This window comes from Varroa jacobsoni, unplaced genomic scaffold (genome assembly GCF_002532875.2).
Source record: "Varroa jacobsoni isolate VJ856 unplaced genomic scaffold, vjacob_1.0 scaffold_1175, whole genome shotgun sequence".
Taxonomy (NCBI): domain Eukaryota; kingdom Metazoa; phylum Arthropoda; class Arachnida; order Mesostigmata; family Varroidae; genus Varroa; species Varroa jacobsoni.
Window position 1 is genome coordinate 15,912 of NW_019214077.1, and position 16,905 is coordinate 32,816.

The 16,905-nt window shown below is 39.2% G+C and overlaps 1 protein-coding gene and 1 long non-coding RNA gene across 4 annotated transcripts in view; one reads left to right on the forward strand and one right to left on the reverse strand.

Annotated features, from left to right (window-relative positions):
* LOC111267360 (acyl-coenzyme A diphosphatase NUDT19) overlaps positions 1–16,083 on the forward strand; it is a 23,568-nt gene extending 7,485 nt beyond the window's left edge. Inside the window, exons 1-7 of one of the 3 annotated variants that reach the window (XM_022845567.2) lie at positions 10,555–11,154; positions 12,023–12,059; positions 12,375–12,559; positions 12,739–12,963; positions 13,249–13,556; positions 13,767–14,056; positions 14,259–16,083. In XM_022845567.2, the coding sequence (XP_022701302.1) occupies positions 12,377–12,559; positions 12,739–12,963; positions 13,249–13,556; positions 13,767–14,056; positions 14,259–14,482 (1,230 nt within the window). In that variant the 5' untranslated portion in view covers positions 10,555–11,154; positions 12,023–12,059; positions 12,375–12,376 and the 3' untranslated portion in view covers positions 14,483–16,083. Of the gene's footprint in view, positions 1–10,553; positions 11,155–12,022; positions 12,060–12,374; positions 12,560–12,738; positions 12,964–13,248; positions 13,557–13,766; positions 14,057–14,258 lie in introns of those variants that run through there. The other 2 variants (XM_022845565.2, XM_022845566.2) reach the window with 2 other exon arrangements.
* On the reverse strand, positions 1,732–4,095 carry LOC147752539 (uncharacterized). Its single transcript, XR_015313767.1, has 2 exons — positions 4,006–4,095; positions 1,732–3,758 (listed from the first exon to the last, which is right to left on the reverse strand). It is a non-coding gene; the product is annotated as an uncharacterized LOC147752539 (long non-coding RNA).
* Positions 16,084–16,905: the final 822 nt, after the last annotated feature.

A 16,905-nucleotide genomic window follows, 5' to 3' on the forward strand; every position in this document is an offset into this window, starting at 1 on the left:
ATATAGATTATAGGCAAGTGCATTGCCTACCTTGTGACTCGCAAAGAGTAAAGCGGTTTAGCTATTGACAATGGAGCAAGAAAACATTTTTGTAATTTACGATTGAGTTACTAAAATTAAGCGAAAGAATGAAGGATATTTGTATAGATAAAATATTAATGTAGGACGAGGACGCTGAACCGTAAATTGCGGCGTTAATAAAGTGCCGCGCGGCACGTAATCGTGGCTAGACGATATCCATAGGTCAATGTGAATGCTGGCTGTTTTGATTCACGTGCACATATTTCCACAATTCGACATAGAATGTAGACTTCTGCTACGTTGACGCAAGATGCCAATGGCCTAAAGCAACCGGGGATATCTTACGGCTAGCAAATCTTGCATCTAAAATAATTAATGAAATCAATGATCTGTAATTGTGTGAATCATTCCCAGAACAAGAAGATGCAGGATGCGATACAAAATTGGCCCCGTTTGGGAGAACGAGAATTAAGGGAAAAGTTTTGATTTTCGAATCAACGCCTCGGCATCTAAATATTAATTCCGAAAGCTAGAACCCACTTTAAAAAAGGCTTGGCCAATATGCGAAGAAATATCACATATCTCGCTTGACTTTATCGATTTCTCTTTCAAGGGAAGTTAATAAAGTCTGTCTTATGGCATTTAAGACCTATCAAGTTCTCGAAATTCGTTAGAAATAGCTGCTAAAGTTATAACTGAGGGCAAAGATTGAAAGTGTTGCACTCCCGTACATACGTCCACAAGTAAACCCAACGTAAATTTGCGACTCTGTGCCGATCATATAGTACTATATTACCGACTAAAAATTCCATTTTACTCGGTAAAAGAAGTAACGTTCTAATCAATATGGGTCATGTTTTCGATTGAAGCTTCCCGTTCACGTTGCCTACTTCGCCCAGCTTGTTGTAGACCGAATCACTTTCAACGGCCGAGTATAGTTTTTATCGGACCATAAAAAACCCGTCCAATAGACAATAAGTGTCGTAGTCGATCTATTCAAGCTACAGCGTAACCCGAATGAATTAAATGCACATAGTGCTCTTTCTATCGAACATTTCCGCTTCTGTACCACAAACTTGATACATTCGTATTGTAAGGTACGGCGCTGGCCGTAGGAGCGGCAGGCTTCCTTGGATCAACCAGACCTTAACCGTGTTCAAGGTGATCAGCAGTGAAGGATCTTTCAGGGTCAAGCATGCTTACTTTCTTCGAATTGTCCAATCATTTTTCTGTAGCCCATTCAACTGTTCCATTACCGCTGCTGTTATTTTAGCTTCTGGAGAAGCAGCGGCCCGACTAAGACGCAGCGCAGTTCCGCCGTATGTTTCTCCCCTGCATCATAAACTATAATCAAAACTCTCTTCTTCCTTGTTAAATACATTACAGCAGTAACACAGATTTGAGAAAAGTACGATGAGCATCCTACGAGGCTAATTTCAGGTTGGGTAGAGGTGAAAACTCAAACTGATGAACAGCACAGACTGCAGAGAAGAAGCTCGGAACTATGTTGGATGTGAAACATTTATCATAAGAACAAACGCGTCGGATGTGACCATTATACATAGTAAGAAAGAAATTGCGGAACAATGACGAATGCACAGATGCGATACAAACAAAAAAGGAAAGCCTGATGGGTTAAATAAATGTGGAATTCCCGAAGTTAGCTTTTTTTCTGCTGCTCGCGTTGCCTTTATGAGCGATCATCGACAATGACAGAACTACCCTTCAGTAAATTTATTTGATATGATACATTAGTATGTATGCGCGTATACATTTGCATCACGTCGTGCTAGCAGCTGGCCGCTATCTCATACAAAAGTTCATTCGTTTAAACGCTACTATGCCCCGATCGATAGATAACAATTAACGACTTATTACGGTAGTGCGTCGTGTTTCATGGATGACCCTTTCAGCTTAAATTGTCTTAGATACATTAATATTGAACCATCGCACTTCGTTTGCATGGTAGCGACGTGACAACGGCTATGTAATTGCTCTTCGTTTGTGTGTGACTTTACGTCGTGTCTCACTGGCTATTTTAGTTGCATTTTCCCTTTGCTGGTTATTAGCACCTTCAGCACGAGTAGCTTGCGTTCATCGAGCCTCCAACTTCGGTCTATTTATGTAGTCGTCGTGGTCATCATTACTATTGGTGCTCTATAAGACGTTCTTGTCTGTGTAGTCTCGCGTTGGCCCCACCTGATTTGCGAGAGGGCAGGGTATTCCACTAGAAATGTTCCTAAAGGCCTTCCGATGCGTCGCGCTTCGGCTACTCCCCGATATAGTCCTTTCCGTCGATGTCCTTTCACGTCGATACAATCGTGTCTTTCCCTTCTCGCCCGTTCCATCGTAACAGGGATGGCGTCTACAGCGGAAACAGCAGGACCAGTGGCACAATCGTCGATTATCTAACGACCACTATAGCACAACTGCAATTATGACTGCTATCGGGCTAATGGGCCCAACCGCCCATCGAATTGTTGCTGCTAGAGCCGCCACGTCCCACCGTCACCGAAACAGCCGACAACGATAACGACAACAACAGCATCAGCAATAACTTAAGACGAGTAAGCTAGTCCATTGGACAAACAATAAAATTAGTAAGTGACTTCCTCCTCAATGATGAATCATTGAGTTGTAGATGTAAACGCAGCTACAGGATCATTGCTTAGTGCAACATTATCACTGCAGGGGGGCGCGGCCAGGATTGTCTGTATCTTTGCAATGAAAAAGTCGTCACAGGGCACTGCGTGTAAATATGCGCAACAGTAATAGAAAGCAGCAGAGATCTTTGAACGCATCACATAGCAGTGCTGTGAAGTTGCGTAATGCAAAGCTAAGCGAATCCTCCATTCCGCCCTAGCCGCCTTGGCACCTGAATGACACTTCCTTGGCACCTTCATTGTTCACTTGTATGCCGGCAAGGTGAGCGAACGAGCCAGAAAGAATAGTCCCTTGCAAGCTACCATATAGAGTGTTACAGAGAGGCCGCTACTGCGTAGCTGAGACTGCCCTAAACGCGTCGACGTTAGAAGTTATCGTCGCCAACGTACACGGCAACGAACGCAACCAACGACCATCAAATCCTACAAACGCTTACCGTATGGCCATTAATGAGCCGATAACGTAAGGATATACTGTATACAGCATACCATGATAACGAAAAAGAAATAATCGAAGCAACAAATGACCAAAGACAACCACTCATAATAGGTGTGTACGGTTACAACAACGTCCAGTAACACAGACTGCAATAAAAAAATATTCGATGATGCGTGCGGAATAAAAAAACGTGTCTTAGTAACAACTTAATTAGTATCTTAATGCACATATGCGTAGTACAGAGGTACCTAACAATATACAACGTATTAAGTTGACGTGTCAAATTATAAAGCACTATGATATGGTGATGAAGCTATATATAGCCGATTTTTATTCAGCTTGAATAGTTTCCTTTAGCAGACATGCACCTTCGCCATTGATTAAAAAAAAGGACGAATACTGCATTTATAAAAAAAGATTAGTCATTCCAGCATTTGAAACATGAGAATACGGGATTTTTCACCTGTTCATCTATGAAATATGCTCGTTAAAAACATCTTGCAGACTCAAAAATGAATGTCTGCCAGAAACTAAGAGATCAAGTAAATATGATAGACGCATTAAATGTTCCTATGGCAGCTACTGTGTAGGGTTCTCTCGGGTAGCTTCCTGGATGATGTCGCGCGGGCGTTTACCTGCAAAAGGATAGTGCCCTTTTCTTTATTATGAGCAAACCGTCTTACCGCTTGGATACAAGAGGGACTATTTCTTAGCTGAGCAAAATAGACTTTCTTTTGCTGTGTTCGCCAGATTTTACAGTGAGCTGCGCCTTTGTTTGTCTACCATAGCCATCATCGACGCCAGGAGTTTCTGGTTCAATGCTACTCGACAGCTGACGTATTTCATCCGTCTTTTATTTTGGATACGCCGGCATAGACTCACCTTTCGTTGCTTAGTTTTATCGTATCGCCTTGCCTGTTTATCATTATATTGAATTAATTTCTCATCCCATGTAACAGTCCTGTTCAAACTGTTTGTTTGCGCCAAAGTGGCCGACAAATGCACGTTTGTTTATTGGTAAACCAATGAGCGCGGCATTTTCGAATTTGTTGCGCTGTTCCGATTCAGTACATATTTTTTCTTACAATGAATTCTGGTACATCCAACAACTGAGCCATAACAGCAAAAATTATCAAAGTATCCTCTTTAGCTATTAATTTTACCTGGTCGACGTCCTGTTGAATGAAAACTTCTTTGCGATCAATATTATTTATTTGAGACTTCTTCAATTCGGATAGCACCGTGTGTAGCAATAGGGTTGCGCTCCCCAGAGCAGTAGGAATTTCGTCGCCATCGAACTGAGTAAAAACTTGGAGAGAAAAATTACATGATTTTTCTTACATGAGAGATCCCTTCTCAATGCCCACAGGAATCATTAACAATGAATTGAATTATTTTTGCTTACATTTTATTTGAAAGAAGCAAATCAATTCAGAAAAAACAATAAACACTTTGGACAGTTTACATTGGTAACAGCATATATATATATATATATATATATATACATTTGATTATTGCTCCCTGACAGGAGACGTTCTTCTACAAAAGCGTATGAAGGCTGGATGAGAAAGACGTCACAGTGACCTGTCATTGCGTTAATGTTACGACCAATAGCCTATCCCTAATTTAATGCTGAATGAAACGCGGACGCGAAAACGTCTCTAACACTGTTCCGACAGCGTACTTATTATTGCTGTTTGTCGAGCCGGATCGTCAAAGCGTCGTGTTCGGGAATCATTAAAAAAAAAAATCGATATGTCGTTTTTTAATGATTTTTTTTACTTCTGCGCTGGTTAGCACTTTTGTCTTTGCTAGCTTGAACTTTGCATTATTTGAGATAGTTCTAAAAGGCTATCATATACTTTTATTCGTTCTATGTTGCTATGGCACATGGGTACGAATCCGGCGGTCAAGTAGCAACTTTGCTGATACTAGTACCAAACAGAACACCGTGTAAAATAAACATAAATTCTTCATTTACTTTCTTCGAAACCCCAGTCGTCTACAGGCAGTAACGATTTCGATATGTCACACACATCGTTTTTGTCATAATGACAGAGACGATATTCGTTTTTCCTTTTTTGTGCTTTCCAAGTAGTTTCATTAGGTAATGTAGTCGGTAACTGAGTTTCTCACAGGATTTTAACCCCTATTTTGTCGCTGGTTCTTTTCGTTCGCGTGGGACAGAGTGGGGTCACAGTTCAATGAGTGGCAAACAGCACAGTACCCAAGCAGTTTTTTCTTATTTAGGATCCGGTTTACTAGAAAATCAAAATAGGTTTTGAACTTCTATCTTTTATCTACTGTTTTAGAATATACTTGGATATCAAAATAGGACAAAAAATTAGATCGGTTCTATTCAAGTATGTGTACAGTTAAATTCTCGAGGTTCGAAGTGAACAGATGCAGAAGAAGTACAACTTGTTAAACATCTTTTTTTTTTATTTAGTCCTGCATCCAGTTAACGCACTGAGTTTAAGAAATGTTAATTTTTGGTAGGCTTTCAAATTTGTATGTATTCTTCCACGATAACTACGAATTAATATGTTTATGAGGTAAAAAGAGAGAACTATACCAATAATCATGCGACAAAGACATTAGGAACAATGATGATAACGACTCATGCTGGTCACAACTTAGCGCGTAAATAATATGACAGCGTTTACAATATTGCTACAATCTATCTTCCCATTGTATGTTTATCATATCACAAGTTCATGCCAAGCGTTTTATTCAGCTAGCAAGAGTTTTCACTATTTATGACCTCTGCCTACATTGAAAATATTATTATGGCTAACACTAACAGGCATTGTGAGGTATTACCTAGAAAAAACGACGAACAGGACGGTAAATACCTTTTTTTGACAGTTTTTTAAGATATTATCCGCAGTCCTTTTTAGGTAACCGAATCACAAAATCTAAGTTTCGTGGATTATCTACGTGTCTGTCTAGCCTGGAGTGCTCTGACCAATTCGTGTGGCAGACTATCTTGGCAAGATGCCCTAGGTGCATAAACAACTTAGGTTATTTTCTGTGCAGTTTTATCCCTGTTGATTAATTCCTGAATCGCTCTTGGTTTGAAAGCGACGTTTTTTTTTTCTGTTGGTCATCCTGTAACCGCCGGCAATAACAATTAGACCTCTGTTTTCTCTTACCCACTACTGACAACTAAGTCCAGAGTTAAGCGGAGCCTGATGAAACTGTTGTCAGCTTATAGTCCTGTTAGTAATTTTCTTGCCATTTCCCGCCATTGAAGTTGTCACGTATGCAAATGTTGAACGAATAGTTTAATCGCTGGCCTGCTCAAGGTGCCTGTAGACGAAATTCCGCTTTTTGTCCGATAAGCAATTATTTTTACGACAAGCGCTGGCCTTAAGTTGTTTTTCCCCTAAAAAATCCGGGCCGACGGCGATATTCTTGACAGGACAGAGGGCGCAAAATTTCTGAGGGAGTATTATCTTCTTTAGCACGCAGAACTGGCCGTGTTAGACCGTGGCCGATTTGCAACAACAACAACAACAAGGAAAGGTGCCACTAGAAAAACTTGGAAGGAAGAACATTCATATATATATTTTTTATTACGCAAATCAGTTTTTTTGGCACTGGCAACAGTTTATGTTTGATTAGCGCGTCTAGTCTTCTCGCTATACTTTGGTTAATCATTCTACGTTTTGTTACTCAGCGCCATTGTTTGTCGCTTAGTGCTTTAACTTCTCCTTGTAACGGATAGCTGTCTTCAGTACCGGGATCTCAGCTTTGTCCGATTGTCGAAGAAATGTGATTTAGGACCTGTTATGTGAGAAATTTCTTACTTAAAATTGCGTAAAGTAGTAAGCATACGTACACATAGTTGTATAGGCATCCGAATATTATAAATAAGACAATTACAGACCTTTAGGACTGCTTTGAGAATTTACGTTAGAAAATTCAATGAGCCTAAATAATTATGTAAATAAAATTGTATTTTTTTGACTTTGGTCGTGGAATTTTATAACAAACATTCCTACGTATGTGCGCATTTTGCCAGGATCAGTCCTTATATATGGTAAAACCTAGGATGAAGGAAGTAAAAGCTCTTCATGATATCGCTATGGCGGAATGAGCCCATAAAATTCAGGACACCAGGTCCTCATACAAGATATGTACCATATACTTATTAGTAACATAACAGGTGGATTAGTTAAAAGCTTGATATTGAATAGAATGTTTTCAATTGAAAATATAACGTTTTGTGGCGAAGAATTGAATATTTCATATTATTAAATCGGTGAGAACACATACAATATGTCACTGTAAGCGATAAATATCAGCAAATTTTGCCTATCTCTCAATCGGATGTATAAAGGAAATTTCCATCAAAGACGCCAACAGCTCGTGTCGCTATGAAACCGAAGTCCTTGAGGGTCCCTCAAACCGTTGAGATGTTTTCCAGCAGTTTTCATCAAATAAATCTAGTGCTGTTTAATGCCGTTCGTTAGAGTGGGTTTTAAGTCAAAGGGGCCTTTATGAGGTGCTTATCCCAGAAGAAAAGCCTCGATGCTACCTAGCTACCAAAGCGAATTCAGCGGTCAAACAAGCCAAACTTTCATTGTTCATTGAATACTTGGTAAGCATGTAAGAAAGGTGGCCAAACACTCAGTAAACAAAGAAAATACGTTTACGTACGCAAACGAAATTCGGTAATATTATTATTATTAGCGGTTGTATGCTTCTATATACAGATTCAATATTCGTGAGACTGGCAGGCGTCGTGACTGACAGCAAATGAGTAGCTACCTTAGAGGAATGCAAAACGTGGAACTGCAATAAAATGATAAACAACTTTGGGTTCAATTGATGTCAGCCTTCAGTTAAATATTGAACGCACACCTTATTTCTACAGCATCTGAGTAGTATTTTCTTTCCGCCTATTATGTAGACGTAGGAGCCAGTACTAAATGATTCCTAATGTCAACAAATCAGTACAGAAAACAGCGACGTTTGTCAAAAAAAAAAACTAACTTTGGCGATACGACGTCCACCGTATCGTTAGCGTCAGACAACTCCGAAGCCTAGTTTCGTAAACAACTTCAACAGCAACTAGAATCATCCGAATAGTCGAACTTATCCGACTTGAACGCCATACTTCTTGTCAGGCACGTTCATGTTTCTCCAACTTCTGGATGAATAATGCAGCTAAACCCGTATATTCTACATACTGAATTCCGTCGCCAGCACTGTCACCGTATTTCAACTAGCGAGATCTTTGTCAGCAACATTCATATAATGGTAATACATATCGTACTGTTTTGCGGCTAAATAACTACGTATTCTCATGCTTACATATTATTAACTGATTTGCTACTGATTTGGTGTTTGCTTGTAGATTCACAGAAGAAATAGATTTCTGCCAAGATTTTTATTAGCAAAGGTTGTCAGTGACAGTGACAGCGACAAGGAGACATACAAAAAGTTTTTTTTTTTGAAAAATCACATTGGCTAAAACCAATTTCTATTATCTCTGATACGATTTTGGGTCATTTAGACCCATTTCGGTATATTGCCAAAGACTAGTGGTATTATAGTGTAGTACGCACTGTAATCGAAAATCCCGATCCGGCCAAGGCTTTCGCTAAGCTCTGTGTATCCGTTATAATTAATTAGCGCTAATTAGCGTAGTTTTTGTCGGGTATGTTCTAAAGCGTACTCTGTCAAATAGTACCTAATGACTTGAGTTCTTCGAGAGAAAGCACTAATTGAGTATGGCGCGATCTAGTTCGAAACGATACTGTTCTACGTCGCTTCGAGTTAATTATACTTCGGCCAATGATAAACAAAGCTACTGTTGAAAATTCAGTTATTCCGCTTCCTTCACTAGCTGCTGCTTTTATAACGGGTCTACGGTGAAGCCGTTAGCAAAAGTTGCTTACTCCACCTGACCACGTTTCGTTCAAGTGTTATATTTAGTTTAATAGAAATTTGTTTATATCAGCGTTCTTGCATTGAGATGAAATCATTCTAACAGTGTTCTCCAATGAATAGAACCGATATTCAGCCCCAGTCAAGATGGCGGTTATTTTAGAAAATAGCAGTAAAGAGAAAAATTTGTGTATCGAAGACAGACTGCTTATTTATCACCGCAAAGTAAATAACAGCAATTGATAGGAGAACAAAACGATCGGTTCTGACGAGCTAAATCGAAAAATGCAAAGAGATCGCGGTTATTTATTCAATGTTATATTCGGTAGAATCGTGACCAGTGAGAACATACATATTGAAGTGCACATATATCCAAACAAAAAAGGTACCATTGACTGATTAGATATATCCAAATGTTTAAGTAAATTTGTTTTTTTTCCTGATTCTATTTAAAGCCTATACAAGTGTTTCGGAAATTAGTGGCGAGGGCAGTATTTAACTCGGTCGCACCTTTCCCCTTTGATGTCTTTAATAGCGATAATAAAGACCGCAGTGCATTCGTAATTGGTGAGCGGATTAAGACCCAGCTTTTAGTGTATACGCTACCGAAGTCCCACCAAAGTGATTGTGAACGTGTGGTAGCAGCGCGCACTGCTTCAGGATCGTTCTCCTATAGTCGCCTATTGCGGCTATCGATTGGTAAGGCAATATTTTTGACAGTCCTTTCGAATCAGTCGTGTCAAATTGTTGCGACAGGTTCAGTGCTTATTTTAGATCATCGACCATCACAACTCGGATTCGTGTGGCATTCTGTCATCTATTCATCTGGTTTACTACAACTCAAAAGATTGCGTTCGTTAACACATTGGCGCCTGATCCATCGTTTTAAGCGGTCCGACATTAAAAATTTTTATAGCATAGTATTAATTTGCTGGTAATTGTGGTTTTGTCCCCACTGTGACAACTGCGGCCATCAAAACTATGTTGTGGAAGGCTTACAGATTAGAGTGACTCATGATTTTTTCTTGAGAAACTACAAAAAGCTATAAAAGTCCTTCGTAGAATTTTGGATTCTAGCTATTTTTTTTTTTTTTTAGTTATTTTTTTTACTATTTTTAGCTAGTTATTACTATTTGTATGGAAGAAATCCTGGTAGGAACACCTAAACATTCGGATAGTTTCGTGCCTCCACCGGCTAAAATGTTTTTGCTTCCAAAATTATTTTCGACAAGAGCCAAAAGACTTTCGGATTACATATGTATCTCCGAACCATAACATATATATATATATATATATATATTATAGATCAAAAGTTTGGTCAACCAAGAATTTTTTTCTTGGAACGAATTTAAATTTGTGAACATTAAAGAAATAGCTTTTCGGTCTGTTCTTCCGGTTATATTTTCTAAGCAAAAAGCAACGGTTTGAATCGTAAGAATGACACGGCAATTTTGAATTTGCCGCGCTCCCCTCACGCTCGAAATGCTCCGCCTATCAGGAATCAGAGCACCAAACAACACTAATTCTGACATACGACGATCACAGTTGAAGTACATGTTTCAATTTGTGAAACAATAACAAAACAAAGGACGCATTTCTCATCTGCGACCAAAGGAATCAACGCAACTCTATAACATTCGATCCAACAAGTAACTACAATAACAATAAAAATAACAATGCTTTATCAGACGACGCGTGACGTTCATAAGGATGGGGATCGACAGTCGTTCGAGATTCGACAGTTTTCACCTAGCGAAACAATTTAGAATAGAATATTTCACAACTCCTACCATCTACCTGTTGTCAATGTAGCGATCTTTGTAGCGCTGTTTTACTCAAACAAAAAAAAAACCTTAATTGCCCGAGTAAGCGCATGTGTTGTTCGTGATTTGCTGACGCGCATACAGGTGTTCCAATTGCCTAAGAGATCGGTGTCTGACAACGCATCAATTTGTACAACTTTTTCTGTGAACTCCGCCAGTGATCTTCTCCAAAAGTAAATTAGTATTTTGCGTAGATAAATTACGTAAAAATAGATTTGTCGTGAGAGCTGTCTCGGTCAGCGGAGTACGTTTCAGATGCGGTTAATGGGTCATCTTAGGAGAGCCGCGACGAGCACACTTACCAAGAAGGGTTTGTATTTTCATTGGGATCGTTTACATATCGGTAAGCGAAAAGCAGTTGGACTAAACAGAAAAATATTTCTAGTTCAACATGTAACTTGGTTTGATCTTGTTGCGTCGGTCCAAGTCACAGCATATTGAATAATGTAGGATATTTGGACGAACCTGAATACTCTATTACGTGTAATTAGTAAAATCATATCTTAATAAATTATTTGAGCCAGCTTGATTTTCGTATAAGTACAATATTTCTATAAATTTATTGCTAGCTACCCGTTGTTCGGCCCGGTTGGATTATTCTAGATTGTTAAATTCGTCGCAGTATAGAAGTGCAATAATAATTTTTCAGTTATTACCTCAACTTCCTTGCCGCTATGATGTTATGTAAATCTAGAGTATTTATGTTGCTACCAGGAAGTATCTAATCCGACGTAATACGATCGTCTCAAGACGCTTTGGTCAGTTATTCAGGCTGGCAAATGACAAGCAACTGAGTCAGCACAAAGACAACTGACCGTTTGCAATTACTCTAAATATTAAAGTCATTCGTTAGTTACTTGGCTAGAAAACACAATAAAATATTCTAGATTATTTTAAAGCATACTGTCATAGCATCTTTATATCACATCGCCTAATTATACTGTAAAGACATCTTACATAACGGCTGATGAATGCGTCGATCAGACTGCAGATTGTTGACACGTTCAGACGCACAATCCTCAGTTTGCAAACATGGGGGCACCTAATTGCGCGTATACTTTATAGTTATTAACAATTTCCTGCATACCTATATAGACTAGTGAGTTTTAGTCCTTCGAATATGCAAAAGGGTAACATATTGTTGGCGAGTTCTTTAAGAGTGCAAACTTCACACTCAGATTGCCTGGCTTCATTAAGAACCCCACGTAAAAAAAGGTAATCTAATCTTTCTTATTCAGCTAGGTTACAAGCTAGCTTTGATATTCATGACTAATGCATCTATATGGCATCTGGCTTCACAGATTGGTTTCAAACAAATATTTTTGTGCGTCTATTTAGAAGTGCATATATTTAATTAACTAATTGCTCACATCCCTGGATCTAAGAATGGATTGTTGCGAACATCCGTTCTTTCGTAAATATCCATTTAGGTATGCTAATCTTTGCTAAATATCGCATATTTTTTCGCATGTTTTCGTTGCAGAGTTTAGTTTATATTGATTTATGTTTGCTGTTTTTTGTTTGTTTCAGCGATGGATGCGCCGGCATGGCGCGAGGCCGCTAGCCTGATTGTGGCCTGTAGGGCCCCGATGGCAGAAGTTGTCGGCAAGGACCTAGCTACAAACATGATCGCCACCAAATGGGCTAACCCGAGCCCCACAGCGAGTGAACCTCCCACATCACCCAGCAACAGAGTTTCTAGATGCGACTACAAGGTATGCTAAATTGTAAGATACTGCTAATGTTTCATGACTATTCCACTGGCTTTTAACCACAGAAACTAATCATAGCAGGCTTTTCAAAACGTATGTGATATTTGTATGTTTTGTGTTATTATCCGATGGACAATTTGCGCCTACTGCTGAGCTAACCTTTGTGTTGCCTTGTCATTTAGGTGTTAATGGTTAAACGCAGTCAACTTTCGTCGTTTATGGCAAACGCATACGTATATCCTGGTGGCCTGGCTGAGAAGTCTGATTTTTCGCTCGATTGGCTACACGTTTTCGAGAAATGCGGTGTAAGCTGTTCTCAACTCCGGGAAGATTTCGTCGATGCGATGAAAGATCCTCGTCCACCGATGATCGCTCGACCCGTTACAATCACGCACAACGAGAAAGATGTTCGTGATTTTTCGTGTTTGTTAACTCTTTTTAAGCAACCATTTTTTAAGTTATAATGTGCTTAGTATCTTTTGCACTCGAAGTGCACCGCCTTCGTTGTAACATCTTTCCATGCATATATGCGAATATAAATGAAAGTTATTAAAACTTTAAAAAAAAATATGAGATTACCAGTCTGAATTTAAACAGTATCCATGGAGACCACTGCAAAGGAATTGCTATAATGTCGCTATAAAGTCTAACCATCTAATTTTACATGAACCTGTTTTGAATTGTTTAATCAGGTAAGTCTGGACAATTACATATCAGCATCGGTGGCTTTCCGGATCTGTGCAATTCGTGAAGCATTCGAAGAGACCGGCGTGCTCCTTCTAACACGTTCCCGCATTTCGATTGATCCCAATAACAACACTACCAGTTCACCGATGGTTGCATTTGAGAAGGACATAGATCAGAATAGTTGGAGACAGAAACTTCGCTCAGAACCGCGTGCTTTCATTGACATGTGCCTCGAGAATGGGCTCTGTCCAAATCTCTGGGCACTTAAAGAATGGTCCGACTGGCTAACGCCCATCAGTGTCGGTCATCGCAGGTAAAATGAAGTGGAGTCAATATAACAGAACGTGTTGCAATATTGTCCACGTCGTGAGATTTTGCGTCACTCTATTTTCCCAAATTATTTACAGAACATTTCTGATACGAATACGAATTATAACATCGCTCGCCCAGACCAGAGGTCCCATTCATATTTAACTAATAAAATATATCCTATTGAAACTTGTCTGCTGCATTTCGTTATCAGATACGACACACTATTCTACGTGGCATGTTTGGACCAGACCCCTCGCGTAGTTCTTGACCAGAGCGAGGTAGTGACTCTCCGATGGACTACACCTCTTTCGATTCTTGAGGAGTACAGCGCCGGTGCAGTGTTCCTGGCCCCGCCTCAAGTGTACGAAATGTCACGGCTTGCGAGTATTCCGTCTTACGCTCATCTCGCACGTTTTGCGCGGGAAAGGGAGTTTTTGGGTGTCGACCGGTGGCTCCCGGTAATTGGCGCTGCGAGTGATGGGGTTGTGTCACTTTTGCCAGGTATATTCGGAAGGGCCGTTTGAAGAAGTATTATACTATCGATTTAACTATTTTTTCTTATTTGTCCTATGTATGAATAAGGAATAGCCCACTTGCGAAACTGAGTCAAAAAGATGAACTTTCTGTGATTGAGTGTATATGTTCAAGTCCTGTTCTGCCACTTATTAACGCTACAATATTCTTGAATCGAATGTGACTTCAGGGGACGATTTGTACCCGGCCGAGCCAGACATCTACGGAAACGGTCCTGGTCCGGAATTTCCCTTCACCTTGGAAGAGATGCGGGCTCGCTGCGCAAATCTCAACAGAATGGATGTGCAAGGCCCATTTGCCTGCGCCCACTGTAATATTGAGCCGCCCCGTGGTGTACCTGCTCCCATATCTTTCAAAGGCGAAAGCCAGCTCAACTTTCAATCGATGCTTTAGGTTTCAAGAGGTCGATTATTTTTCTAGGGGCTATCCTTAGAACGTTTTGCGTATATCTAGTACTGCATTTATATATAAACGTATACTTCTACACATGCCTCTATTATGTATATTGTCCTTATACATTTTTCAAGGTGTCACTATATTATAAACAACGAATATTTGGAGATTAAAAGAAGGGATTAACTGTTCATACTAGAGAAATTTATGAAACGATTACTGGACTGCAACGTTTGGCTAGTAAAGCCTGCCGTCTAGCATCAGCCAGCAACGTCGTAGATAAATTAACTTCCATTTTTCCTTCAGATATAAGCATCTTTGCCACTCACAGAGTTTGGGTTCGAGAAGCGGCAAATGCAATGCGACACAATGATAGATAATTTAACAAAACTTATGTATGTAAAGCTTATTAGTATATTCGCACTAATACATGCGCGAAATGTTCGTTGGGTCCGTAATTGCTCTTAATATACAAACATATGCTATGATCTTACCAACCGGTCAATATAATTAGCAATACTTCCATGAAATACTTTAATGTTTTGATCGCGTCACCTATGTTTTCATGTTTTTTTTTTATAACGGTGCTAATACAGGAGCTGCTCGTAAAACTTCAATACCCATGATGGAGACTTTCCAATAGACAGCCATGACAAAAAAAAAAATGTTTGCCTTTTAACAGCAATTGACTACTCCTTCCTAATGATTACTCCGACTGTTGGAAACGCGAAACGTGTTATTATTAGTTCTCGATTGTGGCGATGAATGCAGTTGCAAACTTTGTTTTGAATCAACCCCGGATTTGTGCCAGAACTCCTTGAGATCGTTGGAAAGCGGTAAGTACTAGGGCTCACAAACGACACAGGAAAATACTCAAAATGTGAGACACCACACGAATGATTTACGATTTGGGTAGTCTGCTTGCAGTATGTTTTATAGCTTTGAAAATAGACAGCGAACTTCGGCGGTGTTACATCGGAAGATTTATTTACTATTTGGGGCTTATATACTGAAACAGCAAAACAAAGCTGATCGGTGTGTTAAGAACATTTTTGTCTGCAATCAATTTCTCACCCTTAATCTTTGATAAATAGAACAATCAAGTCGGGTGTCTCCACAGCTATGCAGTAATATAAACGATAGCCAGAAACGAATGTGACTTAATAATAATAATGTGAGATAAATGATATTAAAATGATAAAACATTCTGGTAGTATTTCATTGATCCGGATACAAGCAGAGCGTAAAAACATCATTATTGAACTCCTATTTTTTTCGAACAGCTGTACGAGTAAGTCGAGGTCATTCGCCGGTTATATGATAATATAGGCTACAATTTTAATACGATGCGAAAATAAAAAAAAAATATAAACAATATATAAAAACAAAGAAAATAGCGAACTATGGCGTGAACATGTGGCCACTATATGAGGTCATTATACGCAGTTACTTTTCGCGTGAACATTTGCTTTTTTGTACAAAGCAAACTTGAATCAAATGCTGTTATGATTGCTGCATACAGGAAACTAACTACAAATGAGACCCGTGAGTCGGACAATATTAAATAAAGTCAATTTCTTCACAAAGATAAAACTATTAAATCGTTCGTCTTCATTGATAGGGTACGTGGGCATGAATGTAGGTTCTAGCAAAATTATATTCGAAAAGTGCGCGAACAATCCAACAAGCAGGGACATTCGTTTTGGCAATTTACTACCCACTTATTCGTGAACTATTACCCTATCCTCGCAATGGCATAAAGAAGAGCTGCTTGAACCAATTACAGGCTTGATAGGTCAAAGAGATGTCTTCGCGAAGGTATGTTCTGTGAACCAGGTTCAATGGTTGGTTATGTCAGATCGATATTTTGTGACTTATCATGCGAAAGTCTATGAAGTAAATGCGTGTTTGTGAAGGGCTGAACGTTAGATTATGCAAATGGTTTTGTGGAACTCAATTTTCAACTTAGCCGTTCAGTAATCGATTTCGTTGTTTTTTTTTTGAATAGTTTTAGAAATATGAAAAAATACAAAAGCTGATCCTTTCTGATATTTTGGAAACGAATCCTTTTTGCTGTTTGAGAGCTAGTCTAAAGATATTCAACAACGCCGGTCTCTCATGGAAGAACACTTCTATATTTTCGTATAATGAAATTAATCCATGATATACAATTGATTATTACAATAACTGCGATAGAGAGATAATTACCGAGCCGAATTTGCAAAGCAATAATGCCGATTTATTTACTTGAGTCTCATTACGACTGCAGTTTTAGTAGGTTGAATGTCAATGTTATTTCCGTGCCAACCATGTTCGTGTTGGAAACTTGTCACGAAATTATTAGTAAATTCTGAAAAAAGGAAAAAGAAAACTGCTGTCGACAGTCTTGTGAAAATCTCGGTCGTTCAAGCGATCTGCGTTGC